The sequence below is a fragment of the Leptonychotes weddellii genome, chromosome 13 (genome assembly GCF_054177405.1).
Source record: "Leptonychotes weddellii isolate Sample4059 chromosome 13, ASM5417740v2, whole genome shotgun sequence".
Lineage (NCBI taxonomy): Eukaryota > Metazoa > Chordata > Mammalia > Carnivora > Phocidae > Leptonychotes > Leptonychotes weddellii.
The window spans coordinates 4,231,527-4,244,555 of NC_138381.1; the positions used below are offsets into that span (position 1 = coordinate 4,231,527).

Below are 13,029 nucleotides of genomic sequence, written 5' to 3' on the forward strand. Positions count from 1 at the left end.
CGTCGGGCAAGGTGGAAGAACAAGATCACAAAGGGTTCTCCCTGCTCCCCTTCCAGAACCCCAAGCTCAGTGCAGGCACACTGTCTTATCGCACTTCGCGGATGGTGCATTTTTTTACAAACTGAAGGTTTGTGGCCACCCCTGCAGCGAGCCAAGCTATTGGTACCATTTTTCCAAAAGCATTTGTTCACTTCCTGTCTCTGTGTCACATTTTGGTAATTCTCTCAATATTTCAAAATTTTTTATTATTATATTTTTTACGGTGACCTGTGACCAGTGCTTACCACCCACTGAAAACTCAGATGATGGTTAGCATTTTTTAGCAATAAAATACATTTTTTAAAGATTTTATTTATCTATTTGAGAGAGAGAGAGAATGAGAGGGGGGAGGGTCAGAGGAAGAAGCAGACTCCCCACTGAGCAGGGAGCCCGATGTGGACTCGATCCTGGGACTCCAGGATCATGACCTGAGCTGAAGGCAGATGCTTAACCAACTGAGCCACCCAGGCACCCAGCAATAAAATATTTTTAAATTAAGGTAGGTACATTGTATTTTTAGACAAAATGCTATTGCACACTTACTAGACTGTGGAATAGTGTTAATGTAAGTCTGACATGTACTTAGAAACCCCAAAATTCATTTGACCTGCTTCACTGTGGTATTTGCTTGATTGCCATGGTCTGGAACCTAACCGGCAAGATCTCCAAGGTGGGCCTCTAGTTTGTCCTGGGGTTTCCCACTGTCCTCGCGCCTGAGGTAGAACAAGGCAACATATGGAAAAGCTCTAATTCCCACTTCGCACAGGTACGCGGGCCTTCATCTTTGAAGATGAGGATGGAGGAGAGGCCGACCCTGGGCCTGGGGGCCTGATGGTGTGGCTGGGGGCCTGAGGGTTGAAGCCTTTGGGGGTCCCTGCCAGGTCTGACTGTGTGCAAGCCCGCGGAGCCAATTCAGGACGAGACCCCTGGGCGCCTGGACCTGGTGGTAGCCTTGCGGGTGGAGAAAGGAGCGATTGCTTGAGCCACACGGAGTGGGAAATGCATGGGATTTGGTGGCCGGCTTGGTCAGGGCTGAGGGCAGTGTTTGGGGACACCTACGGAGCTGGGGGAGGGTCCTGGGGTCCACGATGAGCAGCTGGTGGCCGTGCTCGAGGGGCTGGAAGACTGAGCTTGGTGGGCTGAGCGCATCCAGGCCGAGTGGATGCATGCGGCGAGCAAAAGGCAAAGGAAAAAACGGCGTGAGCTCTCTGTCATCTTGGAAGGGAAATCTCGAGGAGTTGACGGGGACAGAGCGTGTTCCCCGAGGTGCGTAAGGCAGTTCTCTTTCAGGAGAGAAGCTTCGACTGCGTGAGAACCTAGCACCATCGTGAGAAGCGGGACATCCGTCAGGTATCTCAGAAAGTTCCGGAAGGACGTGTAACAACCCAGCCATAAGTGCCTGTCAAAAGCAGAGGGCAGAGGGCAGCTCAAGGACCCGCTCTGCACACGTGCGTGCATACACACGCACACACACGCACGCACACATGTGCAGGGTGCCGAGATGTCTCCCTGAGAACAGAAAGAGAAAGGGGAAGGAAGGAACTTGCCTTTTCTGTCTGCGGTGAAGCGGACTGGATGTTGATGCCACGGAAGCGTCATAAGAATTAAGAAGTTAGGGAGGGAAGTATTTTATTGTGTCCACTTTCCAGGTGGGAAGGCGGGGGGGGGGGTGCCCCCAAAGGAAGGAAATTGTCCCAGGTCTCCAGCTAGTATCACCTGGAGCGAGGACAGAACCGGGGCCGGCTTCGGGACCTGCAGCTCTGCTGCGTCCGTGGCCTGGCCACATGGCCACGTGGGTTGAATTATGACAGTATGATATTTAATTTGCACCTATGTATTTATTTATTTCAAACACATATAATTAGTAACTCAGGAAAGAGGCAACGACAGACGGAACGCCCGAGTCTTTCCAGCGGTCAAGTTGCCTTGGTCTGGGAGCCACGTGAGGATCACACTGAACGAGGGGTGGGGACCCTGGGGGAATGGCGGTTTGGCGAGGAAAGGAAGGGCTGTCCCGTGTCGCATGTCACCTCTGGCCCCCGGGGATACACACGTGAATTGGAGTGAGAAGCCCCCGTTTGCCCGTCTGCTCTCTCTCAGGTTGTGGGGCTGAGCGAGTGCAGACCCCGGCACGAGGGTGTCCACGCACACTAGTGACCGCGGCCACCGTGTCCTGATTCTTACTGTCGTGCAGGAGCACGCGCGGTAGGTTTGCTGTGCAGACAGTAGCTTATTTAATTCGCCTCACAACCCCGTGGCTGGAACCAGCCCCTATTAGAGATGAGAAAACAACACGTTAGGTCCAATCGTCTGTCCGAGCCTGGTTCCCAAGCTGCCTTCGACCTCGGCCTCCTCTGGGCCGAGATGAAATGCTTCATCCAGAGCTGCCCGCCCAGGAAGCCCCCGCCGCACGGCTCCCCGCTCGGCTAGCAGGCGGCCTCCGCAGACTGCCGGCCATCGCGGTGCTCCCGCCCACCAACCCGAACGCCCAGCGGGTCCAGGCTGCGCCCGGAGCGAGGGGCTGGCACACAGTGTAGACCCGGAGCAGCGCAGGATGACCCAGGTGACCGCCGGCCGAGGCGTGACTGCAGGATGGCAAGGCTCCCTGCCAGACTTGCAGAATCATGCGCTTTTTACCCTGTTTGCATGCAGCTCAGTCCCAGCATCAGGGCTCCTAGACGGGAAGAGCGGTGAGAGTGGCCGCAGGGTCTAACGCGGTTGGGGCGCAGGTTTGGGTCAGGCGTTCAGTAGACACCCGCGTGTTTACGCCGAGGCACCATCACGGCGCAACACGGGCGGATTGCTAGCGTGCACGTAACCAGAGCCGCAGGCTGTGGCGGGGCCAGGCGGCAGCTCGCCCGGACTCACCCCTGCTTCTGCCGAGCGGTCCTGCTGGCTGCCCGCCCGGCGTTCGGAGCCCGAGTGGCCGTCATCAGCAGGTGCTGCTCCTGAGCACATGGGGGCAACGTCTCACAAGCCAACAGCGGAATGGCAGACTCCGAAAGTGCCCTGGGCACGACGGCAGGGAGGCGTTCAGAGCGTCCCTCAGAGACTGAGGACACGGTCTGTGCAAGGCGGGCTCTCCCCCGTCTCCGTTGGCAGGAAGAAACCAGGCAGTGTGGCCAACTGGAGTGACCGTGTCCAGTGACATTCGTTCTGCGTCCCCTCCCATGGCGACTGGGGTCCCAGGTGCCTCCCCACCCTCTCTGAAGGCGCCCCTCTCCCCAGGCTCTGTTTGGAGGAATGTCACGGAACTGGAGGAGGGGACACCCAGTGCAGGGGAGGTTCTGTCTAATTCTGGAGGGGATGCCTTCTTGGCAAGAAAAAAATGGGTACCCTCCAACTCATTAGTGAGGGGCATCACAATCATTTAGAACACGAGGCTTCAGCTACCACAGATAGCAGTGAAAGGGCAAGAGGCAAAGCTATTTATAAAACCCTGGGGCATGGTTTGCCTGAGTTGTGAGAGCTGCCAACACCCCCGAAGCAGGAGCAGGTTACAAATGCAACCTCTTCACTAAGAGCATTTTGTAGCTGGGAAAACAAACTATTACAATGTTCTGCTTTCCAGAATAAAGAAATTCACGCAGCCTCTTGGATGGAAAATGGCCAAATTATCTTCTTTAATAGCGTAACGACACACAGCTTTAAAAGTAGAGGAATCCGGTCATTTCGGAGTATTTACAATCCAGTTTGCTAGGGACGAGAGTGGGCACCTTGCTTGGCTGGTTCTGCTGGGATCCAGGAGCAGCCTACACTCCTGGGCTCTGAGCCGGGGGAGGTTTTCTCCCTCCTTCAAGGCATGATCACTTCCAGAAGCATCTCTGTTAAGGGCATCCTCAGATCTGCATTTGCAGCAATGACTCAGGTCTCCCCACCACCACTGCTCTGTTCCCTCTGGGGTCAGAACCCCAGGTGCTCACCCTGCACTTCATGGCCTCAGTGTCTTGTACTCCACCACCCCCGAGAGATGTCCTTGATAAATCCTTCAGTGAAAACAGCAAGCTGCAGAACAAATGGTCTACTACAATTCAATTTGTTTTCATTTCTAAAAATTGAAGTATAATTGGCATGTAACAGTGTGCAGTTTAAGGTAAACCATATGTTGATACACTCCATGTATCTATTGCAATATGGTTACCATCCCAACGTCGCTGACACCCCTGTTGTATTACATAATTACCATTTCTTTTTTGTGGTGGGAACAGTTAAGATCTAGTCTTCTAGCACCCAATTTAATTTTTTGTTAAAGGGGGAAAAAAAACCCCACATCTGTTGTGTGTGTGTGTATACATACACGTATGTACACAAAGATATGTATTCAAAACTGAAAGTATATACACAAAACTCTCTCTGCAAGAGGGTAGGAAGGATGGATATCTACTTCACAAATTATATTCTGCTACATTGTATATTTCTTATTTTTCATAATGATCATTTTGGCCATTGAAAACAAATGATGATATATTGTAAAAGTAGAGGTTTTCAAAGTTTTCCAAGAGTCAGTTTTCAGTTTCCCAGGGAAACTTATTTTGAACTATTAAATTTAATAAGATTATGGGCCAAGGCCTTGGGAAAAAATACAAGTCTATAAAAATCAAGGTTATTTTTGCTCAAATCCTTGGTGCAGTTCCGTGAGTCGGGAAGCAAAGTAATTCTGCTCTCACATTCAACATGCATGCTACTGGTCTTCAAATGACATCAGTGGTACATTGCTATTTATTTTCACGTAAGGGGCTTGATTTCATGTTTTCTGAAACTGAGATTGTACTTGTAATCATGACCCCACGCGGACACAGCTTCTATGATAGACTGCTCATCTGGAGAGAAAATTGCAGTACAGTGGACCCCTGAGCAACACTGGTTTTAACTGCATGGGTCCACTTCTATGTGGATGTTTTCCTATAAATAGAGACAGTACTGTAAATGTATTTTCTCTTCCTTGTGATATTTTTAATAACACTTTCTTTTCTTTAGTTTATTTAAGAATGCAGTATATGATACATAGGACAAACCAAATGTGTGTCCATCAGCTGTATGTCCTTGGGGGGTCTTCTGGCCAACAGTGGGCTGTTAGTAGTTAAGTTTCAGAGGGGTCAGAAGTAAGACACAGATTTTCAGCTGCACAGGACGTTGACACCTGTAACCCCAGCATTGTTTGAGTCAAACTGTGTTTGAACCCCCTGCTCGTTCTTGAAATGCTTTAAAATTCAAGGCACTCTTTACTCCAATATGTTGACTAGGTGAAATTTGATTTTACTCTTGATAGTGCTTCTTCTTTATGTTTTGTAGCTTTCTGAAGTATTTAATCTCCTATTTTATTTTTTAAATAAGCTATAAACCTTAAATATCATATGTATATATATGTGTGTGTGTGTATATATACATAGACATATACATATATATATACACACACACACACACACACACACACACATATATAAATAGAGACTAATTATATGTCTTTAAAATCCCTTTCTCTCTCCACAAACATAGGGCAAGTTTCTGGCTATCATTAGAGTGTCATTGATCAAGGGCATTGGAGTTGTGAAGCTTTTTCTTAAGACTTTCAAGATACAGTTAGGAAAAAAAACCAAAAAACAAAAAAGCAGGAAAGAAAGCAGGCTTGTAAAACTTATGACAGTAATTCACCAAAAGTACCTTCTGGGTCTTTGATACTTTATTTCGCTTTGGTTTGGTTTTTGATTTTTCTGCTTGAGGATACTTGAGAAATACATTAACGCAAACCACAGGCAAAGGCTGTGGTGATAGATTTGCAATCCTTTTTGGACGGAGAAGAGGTTATGACTAAGCATACGTGTTTGGGTCCAACATTAGCTGGTGTGCAGGAGTTTGCTGGAAATGTACATACGCACATCTGTGTCTTGGCCATACCTTTGTTCTTGGATCCATCTTCACGACTCTGTTCTCTAGAGCTTCCTGGGACTGTGACCTCCCCACAGGGGGGACCATAATGGGAGGGGCTCATGCGAGGACAGGAAGCACCATATGGTCACTTGGAAAGTTCATGGTACGGTGGGTGAGGAATTTTCTACTTGAGGTCAATGATGCAACTAATTTTCAGGTCCATCGGCAGGGGCGTCAGAAGACAGCTGTTCTGCTGTTGCTTCTCAGGGTCCATGTGGGCTCATAATAAATCCTAATGTGGGTTTTCCTTGGAACATCTAGGCCCGAGATCCCTGACCACGTTGTCAATGCAGCTTGACTGAACGGCTGAGTCTGAAGATTAAAAGAGGAGGCTCATTTTTAAATAATAAACTAATAAACCAGACGGCTTAGGTGCCTGCTCTAAGGAAATAGGTGGAACGTGTATGGTTTGGAGAAGGAAGCTATAATCGTAGCTATTCATTTATCCATCCATTGATCCAAATATCATCCATCCCTATCTAACTATGAATGATAGTATTTCCTTACAAAAGAAATAGCTTGCGTAGAGTTTGAGAAAACAATATTAAGTAAGATGGTATTATTTTGGGGGACTGACATCCATGGAGACGTTGCAAGTATAAGTGACAGGCTCGCACGGGATTTGGGGGGGGGGACCATTCACAGTGGGGTGCCAAGTCTGTATGGCCACATGAGTGGAGCCCATCAGCCAAAACTTGCAGAACATTCAGTGTGGGAGTGAGACAGTCAAGAGTCAGGGGAACAGGTGTGGAGTCCTCCCTGACCCCTCTGCCCATCGTGGGAATTTTCTTTGAAAATGCAGATGTTTTGTGTGGAATTGAAAGGACAGATCACATTCTCCCACGTCCCACCATCCCTTCCCCCCACCCCCAAGCTGAAGAGGATGGTCCAGCCTCCTAGGCTTTTGTAAGCACCGTTTTGAAGTTTTACCTGGGTCTTTGTGAGGTCAGGACAGCCATGCTTAGGAGGGAGATGCCTCAGAAATGGGTCCAGTTCTTGTTCTCGGCAGGCCCAAGGAAGCAGAACCGGGGAATGTCTGAGGTGGTGGTAGGACTGAGCAGGTGCACCATGCCCACGGGGCCGTGATGCACTCACAGCTTCCTAGGCGGCGTGACCTTGTAAATGGTTCTTGGGAAAATGTTAGCGTTCCTCCATTTGGCTCTGGCTTTGGCTTTGCTGCCGCTCGTCGAGGCTGAAATGGGAGCACGTGTGCGCACACGTATATGTTGGTACTGGCTCCATAACTGGGGGAAAAGGATGAGGAGGAGCCCACACGCACCTAGTCTGTTCTCGAGTATCCTCAGGGCATATTTGGAAGGCAAACCCCAGCAGGGGGATGGGCACCAACCACTGGGGTGAGAAGCCATCCTGCTGCCCAGCCACTTTGTGATGGGAGCACTGACGGTCTTAGTGGTTTTTTGGGCACTCGCTTCCCCTTGGACTTGGGGCAGCTGCGCTACCTTGCCCTGTTGACAAATCTCGCTCGCTACCTGGTAATTTCCCTTAGTTGTCGTTCTAAAACCTTGGGGGACTCTGCTTCACTTTCACGAGGTGGCGGTGAAAAATGTGGAAAATGGAGGGCTGAGGCAGAAAGGCAGGGGAGCAGGCCCGGAAGAGGAGTGCTTGGTGTCCCCAAGGCTAGGACTGGAGTTCTAGGGAGAATCCTGATGGGGGTGGGGCCAACAGAGAAGCAGCTGTGGAGGGAACAGGGCAGCCCCTGGCCGATGAACTGAATTTCACATAAAGAGTGAAACCACCCTGGGGCACCTGGGTGGCTCAGGTGGTTGAGCATCCGACTTGTGATTTTGGCTCAGGTCTTGATATCGGGGTCATGAGATCGAGCCCCACATGGGGCTCCACCCTCAGCACAGAGTCTGCTTGAGGTTCTCTCCTTCTCCCTCTGACCCTCCCCCTTCAAATAAATAAATAAAATCTTTTTTTTTAAAAAGAAGGAGTGGAACCACCCAAAACCTTTTGTCGACTAGGAGGGGACCCCGACAGTCAATTAATGGTCACAAATAGCTTATAATGCTGGGTAAATTGTTGAAGGCCAGAAAAATCCCCCATGTGAAACCACAGAGAGGAAAGTGAGTATTGTTGGCAGAATGAGCCATTGAAGGGATTCTTGCAGACTGGACCTAATTTCTGGCGGCGTGATAATCAGCTCAGGGGATAATGGGAATGCGGTGAGCTAGAGTATCTCTCTGCTTCTTTTGAGCATTTGTGGTTTCTCTCTCAGAGAAAACCAGCTGCTTTTATAGCCATGTATTGTAGTTCTATTGGCTCCTATTTTTTTCCCACTGAAATCATACACCAACTAATTATTAATAGCTCAATGTCAAGGCGGGAGGAAGTATTGATCCAAAGAAAGCACTTTTCTCAATTGCTACCAGCTTTGGAAATTGAAATTGACAGTAAGCCTTCTGGTTCCTTGCAAGAAATACACGGGAATCAAAAGAAGGCTCATTGGGGGCTAAAAAAAGAAACCGGTTGGGAAAGAAAAGCTAAACCAGTAAATGAAAAGTGGTGCAGATGGATGGTTGGGTGGACAAGAATACGTCAAGGAGAGAGGCTCCCAGCACTGGGAGGCCCTGTCGGGATGTCTGCTGTAACGCGACTGGAGCGTATCAGTCATTCATAAGGGATGGCAAAGTAGCCTTCATGAGTGGGTGCCATGGGCTCTACCCTGAAGACTTCTCCATAAATTCCCGGCCTCGTGGGTGCAGCTGGTGGGCTTGTGAGCTGCTCTCTCCACTCCCAGAAGGAGGGAGCCTGGAATCTGTTACAGTAGAACTTAGTGATAAGAGAAGGTGGACTGGTGCTTCCTGCAGGTCTGTGAAGGAATTCTGCTGGTCCCGCATGATGCTCAGGGAGATGCTGTGGGAGCAGTGAGGCAGGAGGGGCTGTTTCCACACAGTCCCAATGGGTCCCGCAATTCGGTGCGGGCTCCATTAAGCCCCATGCAGCCGTCTTCCTAACACCCACCAATGATCTCACCATCTTTCTGCTTTAAAATCCCCATTGTCTATAGAAGAAGTTAGTGTGAGCTTTTAGAGCTAGTCTCAGTTGAATGGACTCATCCTAGCTCTGCACCAACCATGTCGTTAAAAGAAGAAGAAAGCAAAGACTATTCTTTAGAGCGGTTTTAGGTTCACAGCAAAGCTGAGCAAAGTCCAGAGTTTCCGTAGACTCCCGGCCCCACCCATGCACGGCCTGGACCACTATCCGCGACCCCCCCACCCCAGACAATGCGTTTGTTACAACGGAGGGACCGACACTCATGTGTCGACATCATCGAAGTCTGTAGCTTGCATTAGGGTCCCCTCCGTGGGTTTGGACAGGTGTATAATGAGCACCCACAGAGCAGCTTCCCTGCCCCGGAGACCGTCCGCAAGCCGCCTGTTCGTGTCGGAAGAGGGCAGCTTGCAGGGAGCAGAGAGAGGAGGGTCAGGGTCAGAGACCTGCTGGAAATGACCAGAGGTTGGGTTGGAGGTTGGAGGTTGGATTCGAGTTCCCCACCTTTAAGGGAACCTTTCAGAAAAACTGGTGGGTGACAGGATGGCATGGCCATACATAGATTCAAAGATCAGGGCTTTGTGTCTGTTTTCTTCTCTTCTATATTCCAGGGTCTGGCACATACTAGATGCTCAATAAACGTATGTCAGGTGATGAGCCAGACTCAACCTAGAGAAGAGGGAATTTAAGTCGAGCCTGATGAAGGCTTCCCTGGCCATGATTGTTATCAGCCCCTGGAACTGATCACGAAATCCTCTCTCTGGAGGAAATCAGGCCTCTGGAGCTGAGCCCGATTCAACACCGATTTTGTGAGGGTTAGAAATGCGGGGTGTTGGGCAGTAAACAACTGGTTTCTTATATTATCCAGTCTAGAAAGCAGCAGATACACAGTTCACTTTAAAAACAGAGGGAGGCAATACGATGGGAAGTAACAGTGGAGGTGTGTGCAGCAGACCCGCCATGGGCTGGCTGAGCACGAGGCTTCCCGGGAAAGCACGTGGGCTGCCCCCCGCCCCCAAAGCAGAATCTCTGCTTTTAAAAAAAACAAGTCTTCCCCATATGATTCTGATGATCAGCCAAAGGCCGGTATAGAAAAATCATCAAATAGGACGCCTTAAAAACAGACTAATGCTCATCAATTTAAAGTGATGTAGATATTCTTTGGAGGATGGGGCCAACTTCATGCTGGTAAACTGAGGCAGGTCCGCTGGAGTGGGTGAGGGTGCCCCCTCACAAGCACGCCCTGCATCTCCCACCCTCCGCCACCTGCAGATTAATTCCGGGTCCGGAGCACTGCCCTCCAGAGAGGCAAACACTCATTTCAGGGAGTTACCCTATCCCCTGATGCACCTGCTTTGTCTCCTGCAGCCTCTGAACCAAGTACCACCAACTGAGTGGCTTAAAACAACACACATTGATTTCCTTACATTTCTGGAGGCCAGAAGCCCGACACCAGTCTCACTCGGCTGGAGTCAGGGTCCTGGCAGGGCTGGTTCCTCCTGAGGTTCCCGGGGAGAGGGCCCCCTTGCTCACCGCCTCCGGCTTCTGGTGGCCCCTCCACACCCACTGCTGTCCACCCGGTCGCACTCCCTCCTCCTCTTCCTCCGCCGATCGCCCTCTGCCTCCCTCATAAGGAAAGACACCTTTGCTGCCCTGTAGGCCCGCGGGACCCCAGGGTCATCTCTTCATCTCACGATCCTTAGTCTGCTTCCATCTGCGAAGTCCCTTCCGTCGTATCAGGAAGCGTTCACAGGTTCCAGGAGTTAGGACGTGGACATCTGAGGGGGCACCGGCCAGCCCCCCACCACACCAGTCCAAATGAACCAACAAATGCGGGCATTTAACAAGGTCACTCACCTCCTAAGCGTAACTAAAATCAGCTGCTCCGAGGGGTGAGCGTTTTGTTTGACGGGAAAGTGAGCTGCAGAGCCGGGGACAGGATTGGGAACGCAAGCAAAGGCCACCGGGACTGAGGACACAAAGCCCAGCGCCGGCAGTGCGGGGGAAAGGGGCAGGAAAGCGCCGGAGGCCGGTGTCACCTGCTTGTGCAGGGAGGTGTCCAAGCGAGAGGCGAGTGTGTTAACTTCTCTGCCCACCTCTGCGTGTGACCGTGAGGCTGGTGGGCACGGACGGTGAGCGCCGCGGGCGCAGAAGCGTGCAGCCAACAGTAGCTACGAACATCGTGCTTCAGCCCGTCCCCAAAAGCCGGCTCTCTGCTCAGCTACCAAGCTCCCAGAAGGAAATCCTCGATTTGCACTTCACGTGTTTCGCCCTGTTAACCTAAAGCCACACTGCTCTGAGAAACTGCATTCTTCAGCAAAGCAAGATTTCATGAAGGTGAACAGGAGAGTTCATAAGCGAGACTAGCAGATTACAAATCACCAAGAGCCTTTCGACAGGGCCTGATGGTGAGGTTGGAAGGAAGGCAGTGTTTTTTAAAAATACCTCAAGATTATGAACAGAAAGTCTTTGACCTTAAATAACTATTTAAAAAAGAGACATTTTTCCTTTAAAACAATAAGTAAATAATATTTTTGTCTTGGACACCAAATAAAGTCACTTAAGATGAAAAACTCCTCTGAGCTGCTAATGCTTGGAAGCGACTTAAAAATGGGTGTCCACAGCCCCTACCCTGAGTGTGTGGGAATGTGTTCTCTCTCTGTGAGCTTTCCAAAAGGAAAATGAGCTGTGCGACCGGCAGGAAGCCAAGAGGAGAACCCGAGGGAGGTTATCGCCACCAGGGCCTCTGGAGAGTGGGGCAGGATCTCAAGGGGCCACTCGTGTCCGTGTCGGAAAGGGAAATGCAGGAGTGGTGACATGTGTAGCTGGGCCCCTGGACAGACCCCTGCCCCCGCTGGCTCAATCCCGCCCCTCCGGCTGCTCTCAGAAGATTCGCCCTCCGTGACACGGAGAACCGAACGAGCGTGCCAGCTTGGGGCCCGGGCCCCGCACTGGTGTCCCCACGAGAGGCCCACGGCGCAGACTGGGCCGCTCACACCACTGTGGTTAACCTTGAACCACACCCTGACTGAATCTCGTGCTCCCGGACTTCACGGGGCCTGAACCCAGCACCGTGCCAAACTGACAGGTGGATTCGGATCCTGTCATCACTCCTGCATGGGGCCCTGCATCCGGGGCCCCTTCCTCTCGTCGCCGGGCCGCTGCCTGGTGCTGGGCCCCCCCGGGTCTGGCCCGCGGGGCTGCCGCACGGTGGCAGGAGGAAAAGCCGCTGTGGCCCCCACGGCCGACATAGCCCAGATTCTTGTGTCCAGAGCCTTCCGCGTCCTGGCTGGGTGCTCCGGAGGCTTTTTCTAGAGAGTGGCCCTGTGGCTGGACACCAGTGACAACAGTGGAGAGATGCTCGGGGTCTGGTCCTCGTCCAAGTCAAACGGCAGAAATCAGGGGAAAGTCGAGCCCAGGCCGCGGGGCCATTAGGACCCGACTGAGAAAACACGTGAGGACAGACGAGCCCGTCTGCATCTTCTCCCTCAGCGCCCCTGTCAGGTGGCCTGCAGAGCTTTGGGTGAGGCCGCCTCGGCTGACAAAGCAGTCTCACCCCCGCACATGCATGGCTCTGCCCGGAGCACGTTGTGAGTTCACATTACTGTGTCTGTTTGAGGGGAGTCGAAGGGAACAAGTCTGTGACGTCCTGATGATCACCCAGCCAGGGCCCCCAAGCGGGGTCCCCACACTGTCCGGGATGCTCTTAGAGGGCGCATGTAACCCGGGACACAAGCACTCATGGGGAGCCTCAGTTCCTAGTGCCATCGCCTTGGGGATTAGGCTTCAAGTTATGAATTTTGAGGGGAGACAAACATTCAGACAGTAGCGATATCCTCTTGAAAATGCTAATCCTTGAAGCTTCGTTCCTGTGCAGATCTCCTTCCTGAGACAGAAACCAGGGCATCATTTACCACCTTTCCCACGCAGCAGGTGTACCTTCCTGTTCGGACACCGGGCTGTGCTGGGAGCTGGGAGGCGGCCCGGCTTCTGGGATCTCCAGCAGCTTCTCCGAAGGCTTGTAGGATGAACACGGGTGCTTTCCTG

General features: G+C 51.3%; 1 protein-coding gene across 1 annotated transcript in view; it reads right to left on the reverse strand.

The window, feature by feature from the left end:
• Positions 1-2,802: 2,802 nt before the first annotated feature.
• Positions 2,803-13,029, reverse strand: part of C13H18orf63 (chromosome 13 C18orf63 homolog) — a 73,593-nt gene continuing 63,366 nt past the window's right edge. Inside the window, exons 13-14 of the mRNA XM_081802509.1 lie at positions 12,922-13,026; positions 2,803-2,987 (exon numbers count right to left, since the gene is read on the reverse strand). Coding sequence (XP_081658635.1) covers positions 2,803-2,987; positions 12,922-13,026 — 290 coding nt within the window. The remainder of the gene's footprint in view (positions 2,988-12,921; positions 13,027-13,029) is intronic.